Consider the following 15,184-nt stretch of genomic DNA (forward strand, 5'->3'; position numbering starts at 1 on the left):
CTGTTAATGCGTTTATTTTCCCAAAATCGAACCTCTTTCCACATTGAAAATATCATCCAGGTATTCAGCTAGAGCCACTCTATCACTTCTATATTATCCCTGTGATGTGCATCTATCACCCATCTTAAAAACCTCACTCTGATTCTCTCGATTTTATCCGTTTAAAAAAAAAAAAAAAAAAAAAAAAAGTTGACATTTAAAACTGAAAAAGTAAAAATCTACTTTTCAACGTGTAATTTGGGTGCACTGCGGTTTTACTTTCAAGTTGCTTTCTGAATTGTATGCCCTTTGTTGATACCTTGCTTTGTAGTTGCTAGTGATATTATATCCCCGATACTGTGATAAATCATATTTACCTCCTCGATTCAACTGCACATTAATTTAATTATGTCAATTCCGAGTGTCATTTTATGCAATTGCAAGGGGTTTTGAAGGTCGGATTTTGATTGTTTGCTGCATAGTATCCCTGACTCCATGTTGCTCCTTCCTACCCACTCAAAATTCGATTAATTGGGGTTTGAGGGACCATTGCAGGGTGAAATCTTAACTCGGGTGCCATCTACCCAAATAGAAAAAGTGCTCCTATTCATTTGTGCTTTGGATGTGTTCTTGTAGGAGATCAACAAAGTGTATTTCAGTAGTTTACATTCAAATTATCACCCCATTGGTGATTGCTGCCCAATATTCAAACTGTGATTTTCTTTGAACTTAAAATAAATATTGTATTCCCACCAACCGGCCTGGTTCATGGTCCATTGTGACCCGGGGTATTTGAAAAAGGGGGTGTGATACGGGTTGGGTTCCAGCTCAATTGGAATTTGTTGAAAACAAAGAAAAAGTATTCTAAATGAGCGATACATCTTAGGCTAAGGGCAAGAGTACTGGTCCGGTGCGATGCCCGATTGTAATCCTTTACAAACCTCCATAGCACTCCATGTTGGACCCTTTCCAGCTTTTGACCCCATAGTCCACAGCAGGCCCCCTGCCTTGACCTGGAATCTCCACCTGGGTAATACATTACTGAGGTTCCCTGGAGATGATTACCCCCCCCCCCACACAGTCAGTGGATCTGCCTCCAAGTGGCACTAATGGCATGAACCTTCTTGCATGTGCCTTTTGCTTCTCTGTCTCCTCCTGCCCTCACACCAACTACTCAATCAACTACTGCTCATCCTGGCACTCCTGCATCTTATATGTCTTTCTCCTGCCCTACTCATCATGTTTCCGCAACGTAACAATGACTTCGCCACCACAAAGTTAGTGAGTGGTGGACGCCTTTTATAGTGGGCATAATAAGAGGATAGGAGCATCAAATACTCAAATTTGTAACCCACTTCATGCTTGGGTTTCTCTTCATTCGATTGGCCACAGTCCCCTACCCCTTCCCCCACACCTCCTCTCCTCCAAGCAGACCCTCCTAATCCTCATCACCAAGCTAGGCTAATTTTAAACTGTTGCAGCAGAAACCCTGATCAGGTCTGTCAGGCTTGGGCAGGGGAATGATGGTGTGCTAGCATTCTGACACAGGAATCGGCCTGCCTCTGTCGAATCACATGCAACTGAAGAGAAGCTGTGGTTCTTGAGTGCTTGATGTCAGTTTCTGCCAAATGTTTTCCTCTGAAGCCTGGCCCATGAAGCAGGTCGGTTTGCCCAAGCGCGCAAGAGTGCTGCCATTCCTGCTCCGTACCAGGACCAGTTTATGCAGGGAAATGTTTATGCTTTGCTTTTACATTTGCTTATGATTAAATAATTGTTGTTTTACATAATTTGTTGATGCGTACTACTTGTTGAATTGACACATTGAAAAATACAAATTATGTATTATTGTTCTAATTGAATAACTAACCGCCATTTTGGCAGATGTAGATAGTATGCAGGGGCGGGAGGATTCCAACTTTGGATCCTTTTCCTTTTCTCAAGTGTTTGGTCTCCCTCTGAACTGCACATGTGGTCTCTCAGAGTTCTACCACTGTAACTGAGCATTTGTGAAGTAGGTACAAGTGCTCTTGGGACTTTCTGGACAGTTTTGAGATAATTGGGCAGACATCTAGAGGATCACCAGGTCCCTTCTCAGTAGGTTGCATCACAGAACATGTAGTTCCCCAGTCCCCAAACATCTCCAGTCTCCTTTTTCTTGACAGGCCACACTAACCTTGTTGCAGCCGATAGTCCCTAGTATGAAGATTTATTTATATTTGATAGAAATGTAGGCTTAGAGGTCCCTTTTCATTAATGGAAGGGATTACCAATTAGATTTTGAGGTGGACAAGAGCACACTCTCTGCATGGCGTGACTTGTAATTGGGGTCTAGTTTACAATATTATGAACCATACAAATCCCAACCCAGAAAAACCATGTGTGGATACTTTTGTTGGGTTTTAACCAACAGAGATACCAATCTTAGAAGTGTAAACAAGCAAACTACTGCAATAATGATTGCTCCAAAGATTTTGGCAACATTACCTACATATCGGAATGCTTGAGCAAACTCTCATTGACTGGGAATTCTACAAGGTATCATTTCATGCTACCTTAGCATGCCAGTGCGGTTACACAAGATGGCCAATCGTATGAAAATATTTATTCATCCTGCCTCCAAGGGGAACAGTGCAGCCCAAACTGCTGGGGCATATACCTACCACACAGGAACACTCACTATGACGTCTAGAGTAGTGAACATTCATATTTTGGAAGCCCACTGATCTTTTTATTCCATCAGTCATAGTACGATCCTAAAAAAGGAGTAGATTAATTTTGTAGAAGCTCCAGCACCAACTATCGCATTGCCTTAAGTGAAACTCTTGCAGTGCTGATAGGGAATTCTCCCTCCGATACTAACAAAATAATTCTTTTGTTTTCTCTCAAATGTCATTTTTCCTAAAGAAAATCCCTGATAATTGGTTTAGTCTCCTTGACCATTGACTGTTGGGTGTTCATTCTTCCCTGTATCAAGGATACGGAGAAGGGGCAATTAAATCACAAGTCAGTTACCATAATGTTATCAGGTAACGGAAAAAAAGAAAACTGTCTTGAAATTGAGACTCTTCACCAACATTATTTTTGGGTAATTTGTTTAATACTCTAATCTTGAGGTTACTTTTGCCTCTAACGTGGGGTTCGAACATGCTATAAAATGATTCCTCTCCATCCCCAGGCATCTAAGCGATCTACATGGCTGGGCTGTATAGCTGCATTCTCATGGATTAGCACATTTCCTGATTTAGGTGGTTTAGGCCTAAAAAGGCCAGTCTTTCAAAATCAGTTTTTTATTTCTTTTAATAGTTCTTGGGGAAACAATATATGTAATTAAACTTGTCCCTGTGGCTTCTCGATTTCACTTTGGATAATTAAGTCCCATTTCTCCACCCTCAAAGCAGTGAGGTTTTTGTGGATTTTGATTTGGTGAGGGATCACCAGCTCAAAATTATCTTGGACCATCACATTTGGAAAATGTTGGTAAAAATGTTTCGCCAGATGGAAAACAGGAAATCTCAGAACAGGGAGAAATATTAAACATTCTGTGTGAGGTTGGATCCTCACTAACTTTGCATTCTAGACTAAGAGGAAACTATTAATGATCTTGGAGCATAGTGCTGGGAGATGATCGATATCACGTTGGCTTTCATTCATAAAGGCTTCCCGAAAGGGCTTTAAATATATATTTTTTCTAACTTTGATCAAGATGCACCAGTTACTTCCCAAGCCTTTAATTCAACCTTATAACATTTATGAAGTCTTAAAGGTCTAATTTTTCAACTTCAAAATGTAGTGTGACAAATCGAGGAGAGCCCCGCCCTGTGACGCTATGGAAGTGAGCCTGCTGCGCAATACCATCCCTAAGTGTAGAGGCAAGTGGGACCTCACTGCGAGAGACTCCTCTTTGGGGACAAGTAATCCCATTTCCATAAGGAACTCCCTCAGGAGATACACAATATGGCCTTTATGGGATGCTTCAGAGCAACAGAATCCATAAGGTACCAAGACTGTGATGAAGAAGATACAATAAAACACATCCTGGGAAAGATCTATACTGTGACGAGGAAATCATAATATCAGGAACTATGGATCACCCAAACTTGTACGAGGAGAATCCTAATGGATATTATTATTGTCCAAAAGAAAATGGATATATCAATTTAAAATCCAAGATCCAATCCGCGAAGAGGTGGATGGATGTAACTTCACCGAGAATTGAAGGAGAGAGAACGAGAGAAAAACCCTCATGTCAGCTGGGAAAAGCCCCAATCAGAGTGATGCAAAGACGAGGGAGACCCGTAGGCCAGCTATGGAGTCCCCCAAGCTGCGTACAACGAACCGGAGAGAGAGATTTGCCAGAACCTGTAAGTTTCAAACTCTGGTTGCCCTTGTTTTGGCATAATGCTTTGCAACACTGTGCGAGAGTCTGAGAATACAGGAGTGCAGGGCCCCTCTGAAAGTGGTGGCAAGATTAGGGGCAAGAATCCTTATTGGGACTAGTGTCCAGGCAACATCGCCGATACCACTGACAACTGGAAACCAAAGTCGGTACGGTTGAACAGCTGCGTTACCATAAACGAAGGGGAAACCATGAAGAGAGAGACCGAAGGAGAGACGCTGGCAATCTGCTTACCAAACAAGGGTCTGCAATGAGGTTCCCATCGACATTCTCATATCACCAGGAAGGTAACCAGGAGGCTTGGGAATACGCCAGTATCATTCCAACCAGTTATCCCGTCCCAGTATAAAAACTGAAATAGAGTTGGATTGGAGAAAAAGAGAACCCAAGTATAATATGTGTGAAAAGCGAACTGTTGAATGGTTAAATAAATATAATAAGAAAAGTCGAAGGGATAAAGTTACCCTGGGAAAAGGGGAGCCTAACTGGACATCCCGTACAAATAGAAATTCAGTTTGAAGAGGAAGCAAGACATAGAAAAGAGCCTAGATAACATTGGCAACTGAAACACCTTACATAAAGTATGCCAAGAGACTATAAAAGCATACGTTGAGAATCACAGCCAAGAAAGAAGCTTTGATAAGAGAATCCGAGAGGGGTCAACCCCAATGAGAGAAAGGAAAGTAATCCAATGAAGGAATTAAAGAGTTTAATAGAAACAGTCATAAGAGACTATTCACAAGCCATATAGTGAAAGACCGGAATTAGAAATACCCACCAAGAGTGGCATCAGTTTCAAAGATGAATGACAATTATTTTTTTCCTATTGAAAGACTGGTACTAATTATAATTGTTATAATTGTTCTGTCATAACGTGCTTAATACCAGCACGTGATTTCTAAGCGTGGGATCGGGATTAAAACCTGTGTTGCGCTGCGTTGTTTTGCTTTCAGGACAAACACGTTGCCCTTGAGCTGTCCGTCAGAAGAAGGGAGTCATTATCTTGACCCAAGTTAGTTTTGCTTACTGGTAGGGACAACATGGGTAGTTTTTGGACAGCAGACTTATTTGTTTGGACAATCCTAACTGACAGATGAGCACCTTAGTTAGTAACCTGGGCAGGCAACAACCATAGTGATACGGAAAGACCAATCTTATCCTTTTTATTTAATAAAATACCTACTACAATGGTACCAATAGGTCTGTGTCCTTCTCCTGACTCGCCATAGTAGCTTTATATTGGTACCATGACAAGGACCAAGGACTCTTGGGTTGCTTTTCATCTCATGCCGAGGGATAGTGGCCAAGAAGATTCAGTCACACTGCTTCTTCATGAAAGGTTTGGGCTGCTCTGTGGAATTATGATGCAGTATTTGCAACCCGATTGGCCATCTTTGGAGTGGGTCACTAGTTTGTGGAGTGGAAGAAATACAAAAAGGGACATAGAATGAGGGTCAGTGATTGAATGTCACCCATTTCAGCATGAAGGTATAGCATTGGATGCAATGCAGGCGTACAGGAGGGCAGTAGATAATTTGCCAGAATAAGGATGTTGCCATGGTGGAAGCGATAGACAGGAAGACAGAATATATACTATTAAATGGACTTCTCCTAGACCTCTCACCTTGCAGGAATGAAGAGGGCCCCTCCTTTTTATGTATGTTGGAGAACCTACCGGAGTGCATATCGTGCATCTGATAGGAAACTATCAACAGGGGGACATGGATTCTCTTGTGCAATCAGAACTGCACTACCATGTGTAGGTAACATTGGAAATGGGAACTGATTTCTGTATTTCTGAAGCCACTAATGAACAAGTGGGAGGGACAGAAATGTGCAAAAAGCCAATGTTATGCACGGCTGCAGCACAATTAAATAATTTTAATCAAGTTTCATACCCTCCATATTCAAATGCTTGTACCTACAACCGTTGTTACTTTTTAAAATCACACAAGTTAAAGCTTTGCCCACATAAGTGGAAAATTACCAAAAAAAAATAGGATTTAAATATCTCTATCAGCTACTTAATCACAGGTTGATGGTAGGCAGCCTATTTGAACCCAACAAGAAATGTTGGGCTTCAAGAGGATTGCAGACTAAACTGGTTTGAGCATCAATAAGTTAAATTTGAGATAAACACATTTAAAATACAACTTTCGACTAAAATCATGTGGATATATCGGGTTACCATAATTTTCAGCATTGGAACAAAAAAAGTCAGTTGTGCAGCACATTTCGAAGAGCAGCTTGAATGGTTTGCAAAGCTCAGCGCCAAATGTGCCGGAATTTTCACAAAAATGTTTGCCACTTAAAACAGGCAGACAGCAGCATGCAGTAGTTGAAGTGGGTCGCGAATATTCAGTCATTGTTTAACATTTTAAAAGGGAGCAGAAAATGTTCCCGACTGTGCAGATTATGTATTTTTTTTTACATGCCGCCCCATTTTCAGATTTTTACCCCCCTTCTATTGTGAACTGCTCAACTGTGGCAGGTATTCGTGCGAAACAAAGTCTTGGGAACCTTAAGTAGTGCGAGTCGCAAGGATACATATGCCTAAACTACGTCCTTAAAAAAATCAAAGGGAATGCAACGACGTTCACAGGAAACGGCTTTCACGTACAATCCAGTCTAAACCAACAAGGAAATACATTGTATTTATCCTGAAGGCAAAGAGCATGGATTTGCATAGATTTGCATCGCTGTTAACCCTCGGCACATTTCTGAAGGACAGCACTGTTGACACTCCTTCAGCACAGATTATTTTTTTTAACATTTTGTTGTTCAATAGGCGCAAACAGTGAAAGTCGTCAAGAGAAGTGACAGGCCACTGAAATGACACCACCTTTTTCTTAATTGCCTCTGCATACATGGTTTATGGCAAACCTACATTTTGATTAACACTCTAAAGAAAATCATCTGAAAAACAGAAACAAGCAGAGTCATTATGACCAGGCCAGTCCAGAAAAAGAGTGCCAGTATTTCCGTAAATCGACCCTTTTCTGGACAGGAAGAGTATATGTTTGCCAGTGGGGGTTGCCCAATTTACCCACAGCCAAGAGCTGGAGGAAAATCGGGTCCCCACCAGCAACCTTTGTTACTTTTTAAATCACACATGTTAAAGCTTTGCCCACATAAGTGGCTAATTACCAAAAAATAGGATGTAGGTTAAATATCTCTATCAGGCACTTAAACACAAGTTCCTTGCACTTTACCCTATTCCATGCACTTGCACGCTCTTAATGTCACTGGGCCTAGTAAGATTGTTGTTTTTATTCTCCCTTGTTCCCTTCCCTTTGCCGCGCTCTTAACCACTTGTGTATGAGCGCGATATAAATAAAATGTATCATGCATCAAAAAACATGAATCGCAGATGCCGTTAATACTGAAAATCCCTGCATCGAATGGGTATTTAACGTTTTCACCGCCACCTGTAATATCCCGGAGATTACGGGATATCAGGCAGCGGAAACGGTAATGCCGTTTAGTGTTATCCTGCCAGAGTTATCTGCGGGATACCAAACTCATAATGACTCCAAATGTCTGACATATTACTAACTACAACAAAAGAAAGTGAACAGAAGAGCATACACATCAATCACTAGAGCAGGATTCCTCCCCACTTCGACAAACCTTTTTCATGAGCATTGGCAAATGCTCATCACATTTCAGCAACAGACTCTTTACTGACTTGCTGTGAACCTTTAAGATCCAAGCTGTGCTGAGCAGCTCTTCTGCCATTTACACACACATTTCAGGACTATGCCCTGCAAGCAGAGAAACGTTTTTGCTCAAAGGAAAAGGTGGATTTTGGTAACCCTTAATCCGTACCAGCTAATAAACTGCAGTCATATTATGTCATTATATGAGATATGTTTTATTCTAGGTTCATAGAAATTTGAAATAATGCCTCCATTTACTTAACCATTAACGAGGTGTTAAGAATCCGAAATATTGGGACTGCATAGAACTTGGTGATAATGAACAAATTGCTTACCCTTCGGTAATGTTCTTTCTGATGGACGTTCCTCCCATGGATTCCTCATCTGTGAAGTCTACCTCCCAGCGCCAGCTGCTCTTCAGAAACTTTTTCTGCCGTCAGGGGAAGCTGCGCGGTTCCCCGACAACCCCACACACCGGACAAATCTATACAGGTGCCCATGCCCAGTGACCTCAGTTCCACCCTTTTTTTCCTAGCACTCAGATGATGAAGTGCAGAGCTAATCTGAAATAGCTACCCCAAGAGGGGCGGGTAGAGAGGGTGATGCAGAATCCATGGGAGGAACATCCATCGCAAACATTACCGAAAGGTATATTATTTGTTCTTCTAATGGATTCCTTCCTCCCACGGATTCCTCATCAATGATCGACTCCCAAAGCATTACAATGACCTGGAGAAGCGAGTGTAGAAGGACGCCAGCGAAACCAGAAAACTGAAAGCCCTGCCGAAACAAGCATCCTGACCAGATATAGAATGTATTTGTTTTTACATTTATAGATAGCGCGCTTAACCGAGGGGCAGCCAGGCATCACTTAGAATATATTAAGGTACAATACAGGTGAATGGGGAGTGGTGACAGTAACCAACAGTCAGCTTAACTGGAGAGCTACGTTTTAAGGTGTTTACGGAATGTCCTCTAGGACGATTCAGAACAAAGGGTAAGTGGCAGGAAAGCTGCAGCCTCCTGCCCTTGTGCTTCTGTATCTGGGAACAGTGATGCAGTGGAAGTTGGTTGAGTGAGTGGTCTTAGTGGAGTATGTTTTTGTGAGTCTTTGGTATAGGTATGCATGGCTCAGTTTGTGAGGCATTAGTGGGTGATGGAAAGGGTTCTGAACTTAATGCACTGGCATATTGCAAGCCAAAGCAGTTTTCTTCTGGCATCTGAGATGTGATCGTGTTTGGAGAGTCCCAGGGCACAGCGGAGGGCTTTGTTCTCGACCATTTGTAGTTTGGTGATGTTGCCCGGAAAGGGGGTGGGACTGTCTGGTCCCACGCCACAGCCATGGTGCCAGAGAGTCTAGGTATGGGGCACGAGTGAAACCAGTAGTTGTCCCTGATGAGACAGCTACTCGCTGTTTGAATGCTGCAGATCCTTGCCATTGGTGGGCTTGGACTTACCTCCAGCCCAGATTTTGGATAATAAGAGGTCTCCTGCAGCCATTTTCTCAGATTAGTTTAGGGGACCAAGAATCCCTTGTAGAAGAGCACATTGAAGATCTGAAGCAGACCCCTGAAGCGGCCAGGCATCCCTTCCTGCATCTGGCCCAGTGAGGCCCTGTTGGACTAACATTTTTTTACAAATCATCCCTTATCATTACTATGATGTTACCACTAACGTGCATCTTTTATAAAAAATAAAAAAAAGGCAATCCACAGGCAGCTTGGTTGCAATATTGCTTGGAAGTGGCAGAATGCTCACTTGGCTGAAAGGATTTCATTAGGCCAGAAGTGTCTTTATAGCAGACAAGAATTTATAGACGACAGAAAAAGAAAATATGTCAAGCTCATGTACACTTAATTCCAATCGCTTTTTCTAATACAGGTTGCTCACGCTACCATCATGAGCCAAACTTAAAACAAAGCTTGCGGCATGGGGTGCAGGGATATATTTATGTCATGGTATCCAACCAAGCCAATTCTAAACCTGTGTTCCATTCATAACACATTATGTGTTACATACCTCACTCTCTATATGACAGACATGTCTGAAAAACTAGAGTGACAAAGAAATAAAAATATTAAAGCGCTGCAGAAAGTGAAAACATTAATTTTAAGACACATACCTTGACATCTTGGAGCTGTGTGTGAACAGCTTGATGTGCTTTTCTTAATTCTCTATTTTCTTCTTGTAAATTATAAATACTTTCTGTTAAAAATAAGAGGAGAATTTAAACATTTCCCGAGATTTTTATAACGATTCTCAAGGTGCAAACTCGCTGTGAGGCTTCAAGTCAGAGACTAGCAATTAACAAATGTGAAATATTCAGGAATGGAAAATATTGTATTAGAATTGCGTATATGTTCGTTTTCAAAAATATTTTCCACCGTCAGATAAGCACCCACAACATAATCTCTCAAATGCATTCATTCAGGACAAGAAAGACTAAATCACAACCTTTAAATGTTTTTAGGTCTCCTGAAATAAATATTGTTTGGATTGATAATGGAATATGGCTTTCACCTCCACTGCGTGGGGCAGCCATAGGCAGTAGTGACCTGCCAGCCCGAGCCAAGGTAGGGGGCCTCAGTGAGGGCTGTTATCGGCCGTGTCCAACCCCCACAGCAGGGGTAAAAGCAATTCGACGCCCGTAGTTTAACCAGGGTGTTAATGGCCTCTAGAGATTTTGTTTTTCTTTTTTTTTTTTTTTTTTTTAAATGGCGTCATCTTTGGCAGGGCCGCGGGTGGCTGGAACAGCGGGCAAATAATGTGTATTCTCCCCAGCTGTCCCAGCCAACCGATTGGCCTGTTAGCACAGTTTCTAAAGGCTTCGTAAAACCATTCAACTGAGACAGTACAAGACTCTACTCTTAGTATAAGGCTGTACCACCCTGCCTGGGTATATGGTAGCATAGACAGAGCAGCCAGGCTTATCTTAGGAGGGTGAGAGGGCTGTAGGAAAGTACACAACCTGTAGTACACCAAAGATTATGTACAACCAGATGTATTATATAATAAAGGTTTATTTTAAATACAAGTAAGCCAAGTTATGTCTTTGCATAAGTACTGGTTATAGAGTCATAAAAACATTTATAAAAACACAACACAATGCTTGAAGGTACACAAACCAAAAGCATAGACTTTCTTCAGAATACCCAACAGTAATTCTAGGGAAGTCAAACCTGATCGTACACATTCCATATAGGTCACACCTATTCTTGGGGAGTAAAACCATAAGTTTATTTCCGATTACTTTACAGTAATTCAAGGGTAGTAGACCTTGTCAGTTATGCAGTGACACTCAAAGAAATCAAATAGTAAACCAACCCTGTTACCAGGATACTTTGCTGAATAGTGGAACACTCATTCAAGGAACAGTACATACCTATAACTACTTTGTCGGACAACACAGTTATTCTAGGTGAGGAAGACATTTTTGGTGTAATATACAATTAGAGTTGCTCTTCAGATCAGTGGAACACAGATTGAGGTAAGCAATAACTAATTTATTTTAGGGTGGCACACAGCTAACTTAAGTAAAACCTATTTACTTTTTAAAGGAGCTATCAGCAACTTGGGTATAAACACAAGATCGTTTTAGAATCTGTGTAAAACAGACCAAGGAAAGCAAAACCGAGCCTTTCCCTATTCTATGGCACGAGTTCACTCAGGGGCAGAAAAGGGACCCTAGTGGTATAGAAGCCAGATGTAGGCAGGGTGAGGTAGGCTTCTGTTGCAGGCAAAAGTCAAGAGGCCCTGTGGAAAACTGTTCAACAAGTAAGTAGTGCACTTTAAAGTTAGTTAGGGTCCAGGGACTTCAGAGAATACACCACAGGAGGGTCCTGTGTGCACTGGGTGAGAGGACTCCCAATCACATGAACACCCCAAGGAAATCACAAAGGCTTAAGGTAAGTAAATACCCCAGCCAACACAGTACCTTAGCATGGAAGAAGAGTTTCAGCTAGAAGACTTCAGGATCTGCAGCCAAAAATCTGGTCATTGATTTCCTTTATGAGGAAGACAGAAAACAGGACACTGGAAGGATTTTTACAGCAGAGATCATGGGGAAGGTTCTAGGCAAGAGGATCTTCACATGATTTACTCAGCAAAGAAGAGGATGCAACAGGCAAGACTTCACAAGACTTCAGGATGTACAGCCAAAAGCCCAGTCGCTGAATTCCTTGTCATGAAGGCAGGACACTGGAAGGGCTTCTTCGTGGCTGCATGCAGCTCTGAATTTTGACACCTTTTTCAGGAGCCATAAGAAGACTGAATATCGTCGGTCAAATTCTCATCATTTGCAAGGTCCAGCACTCTGGGGAGGGGACTTCTCAGACTCGATTCTTGTCTCTGGAGGTCCAGCAGGATGCTCTCAAAGTTTTAGCAAGATTCGGAAGGCGGTGCACCGCACAATGGCTCGAGGTGCCAGGGTATTGCAGCCCTGCAAGGTCGCAGCACGACGTGGGATGGCTCAAAATACAGGTCTTCTTGAGTCCAGTGGATCTCACCAGGATCTGGATCAGGGTCATCGTTTTTGGAGTCCCCAGGTCGATTGGAAGGAAGGATAACAACAGGCTACAGTTACACAGCAGGTTCTCCGGTTGCTGGAAATCGTCTTGGCTGTGTTTTCCTCATTGTCCTCTTCCAATTTGGTTCCAGTGGTTGACTACCTCTTCAGCTTCCAGGATCAGACTTTTATGCAGCAACCCAGCCAATCAAACAGCCATGCAACATTCAAACTTGGCGGGGTTGGTAGTCCTTTCAGGACAGGCAGCCTCCCAGTTTGACCTGGATTCTTGCAGTCATGCTGGAAGACAAAGTGCTGCAGAGGTGTGGCCTCCTCCCTGGCTTCCTGCCTTCACAGACACTCTGGAGCCTGGGCAGGCTTGACCGAGCTCTACCACCAAAGATAAAATTGACACAAAGGATTTTCCCACCCTGGAGGTCAGGGGAAGTGTTAGGCAAAGTTTGTATGCAGTACCCTCTGGGAACACTACAAGCAACTTGGACTACAGGTATAGGAAATCCAACCTTTGGTATAAGCTTGTACTACACAGTTTTGGTAGCGTGTTGAGCAGCCAGGCTTATCTCAAGTGGGGTCAGTGTGAGCTGTAGGGGAGAAACACAGATATTCACAGTGGCAAGTATTCAAATAAACTCTTACACAAAAGTTTTCTTGAATAAACAATTATTAATTTATTTATCAGTCATTTAGAATAAGCCTTCTTCAGAAAGGAGCAATATAACAGTACCACTCAAACAGACTTCATGAAATACACTCTTAATATCTCTTCATCAGTAGATACCCTTTTGGGATGGCCCACATACACTACCTACAGCCTCAGGTGACTTCAATTCCTAGGGTGCTGAGGACATTAATATATCACTGTTGCATCTAAAATCATACAGTAATAAGTCAAAGGAAAAGGTTATTTAGAACATACAAGAGACCACAAATATTCTTAAACAGGCAAATACTTTGAGATCCCCCCAATAAGAGTCATTCAGTGGAAGAGGCTGAGCCAAAGTCAATAAGCCAAAGTAAAGTCTCTGCGCTGAAGCACTTTGTAGGCAAGTAGAAAGTCTTTGCACAGTGTTTTAGAAGTCTTTGAAGAAAAGAAGAATCAAACGTAGGGCCCACAAGCTGCTTAGACTTGTGACTAGTAGAAGATGCAAGCAACTCTACAGTAAGAGTTAAATTCTCTCAGACTTTACAGTACCTTTAGAATGAAGAAAAGTGGAGCAGATGTCTTCTGTTCCTGTGCAGCTCTGCAGATCTCACTGCTCCTGGGCCTCAGTCGTGGGGACAAGAGGGAGGAAGCTGGGGACTCCTGCAATGGGACAGTCACCGCTCGCAACCGGCAATCTTGAATTCAGTAGCTGGTCAGTGTTTCAGGTCCTCACGTCTACCGCAAATAGCAACACTGCGGTTCCTGGCTGCCGAGATGGACTTTCCTTGCTTCTGGGGTCCCGCACTCTGCTGAGGGGGCTCAGGCTTGGTCAGTCCAGCTTCTTGGGAGTCCAGAGGATCTTCCTGGAGCTCCAGGCCAGCTTAAAAGCTACGCACAATCTGGTGTTCCTCTCCCTGGCTATACGGTTCCCAGCAGCAACTCTGTGGAACAACCAGCTCCGGGATGGATGTCTGGGTGGCTTACTTTGGAGTTCATTGGGGCCACCAACTCAAAGGGAGAAGTCGTCCTTGCAGGAGCTTCTCTGTTGATAAGAATTTGGAGTTTCAGCACAGCAGCAGGGCTTCACCGGCAAAACAACGGTCCAGGAGTTGCAGCAGGCGTCCTCTTCAAGTTCTTCTTCGGTTCTTTTGTCCAGTGGTCGACTGCCTTCCAAGCCAAAAGCCTATCCTTTTATTCAGTTCTCTCCCATTCATTCCAGCCTAGCTGTCAATCACCCAGCAGGGTGGCTGTCCTTGCCTGACAGTCAGCCGGCCAATCGCCACAGAGTGCATTTGGATCTCCTAGGAGACTAAGAGGGAGTTTCGGGCACCTTCCTCACTTCCTGTCTACCCCAGACACCCTGGAGCCAGAGGCGGGCTTCACTCGTGAATCCCGCCAAAGGCAAAGCAAACAATGGGACCAAACCTTGTTTGGCGCACAGAGTAAATCTCAATTCAGTAAAGGTACAACTCTCAAAAACAAACTTTGCCCCTCTTTCATGGGACCACTTAGCTCGGCATCTACTTGGTTACACTCAGCTCGCACTAACGGATTTCGTAAGTGTGGCTGTTGCAGTATGTGCAAACATGCACTCGAAACGAAAGTCGTCTCTTTTGGGTCACTTGGCCAACATACCATGAACTCCTTTATAAATTGTAACACAAAGTTTGTGGGGTCTACTGCATAATTTGTATGTGCGGCCTTAAATATATAAAACATGAACATTTTTTGCCTTAAATATATAGGCAGCACAATACGTCCACTAAAGATTCGCATTATGGAACACCTTGCAAACATTGCCAGCCAAGAAGCAAAATACTCTTTGGCTGTCCACTGGCAAGCCCAGCACCAACTTGATAGCAAGGACCTCATTCGCTATGTGGGGCTAGCAAAGGTTTCCTTGCCCGAACGTAGAGGTAATTTACAAATTAAGCTGCACTAATTAGAGGCTCGACTTATCTGTAAATACTCCACTGTCTATA

The 15,184-nt window shown here is 42.8% G+C and overlaps 1 protein-coding gene across 5 annotated transcripts in view; it reads right to left on the bottom strand.

Moving 5' to 3' along the window:
- The window catches only part of GOLIM4 (golgi integral membrane protein 4), a 508,200-nt gene that overhangs the window by 295,702 nt on the left and 197,314 nt on the right, over nucleotides 1-15,184 (bottom strand). For all 5 annotated transcript variants that reach the window (XM_069618504.1, XM_069618501.1, XM_069618500.1 and 2 more), the window contains one exon: nucleotides 10,157-10,239. In XM_069618504.1, the coding sequence (XP_069474605.1) occupies nucleotides 10,157-10,239 (83 nt within the window). The remainder of the gene's footprint in view (nucleotides 1-10,156; nucleotides 10,240-15,184) is intronic.

Source organism: Ambystoma mexicanum, chromosome 10 (assembly GCF_040938575.1).
Source record: "Ambystoma mexicanum isolate Mex_15411 chromosome 10, UKY_AmexF1_1, whole genome shotgun sequence".
In the NCBI taxonomy this organism is placed as follows: domain Eukaryota; kingdom Metazoa; phylum Chordata; class Amphibia; order Caudata; family Ambystomatidae; genus Ambystoma; species Ambystoma mexicanum.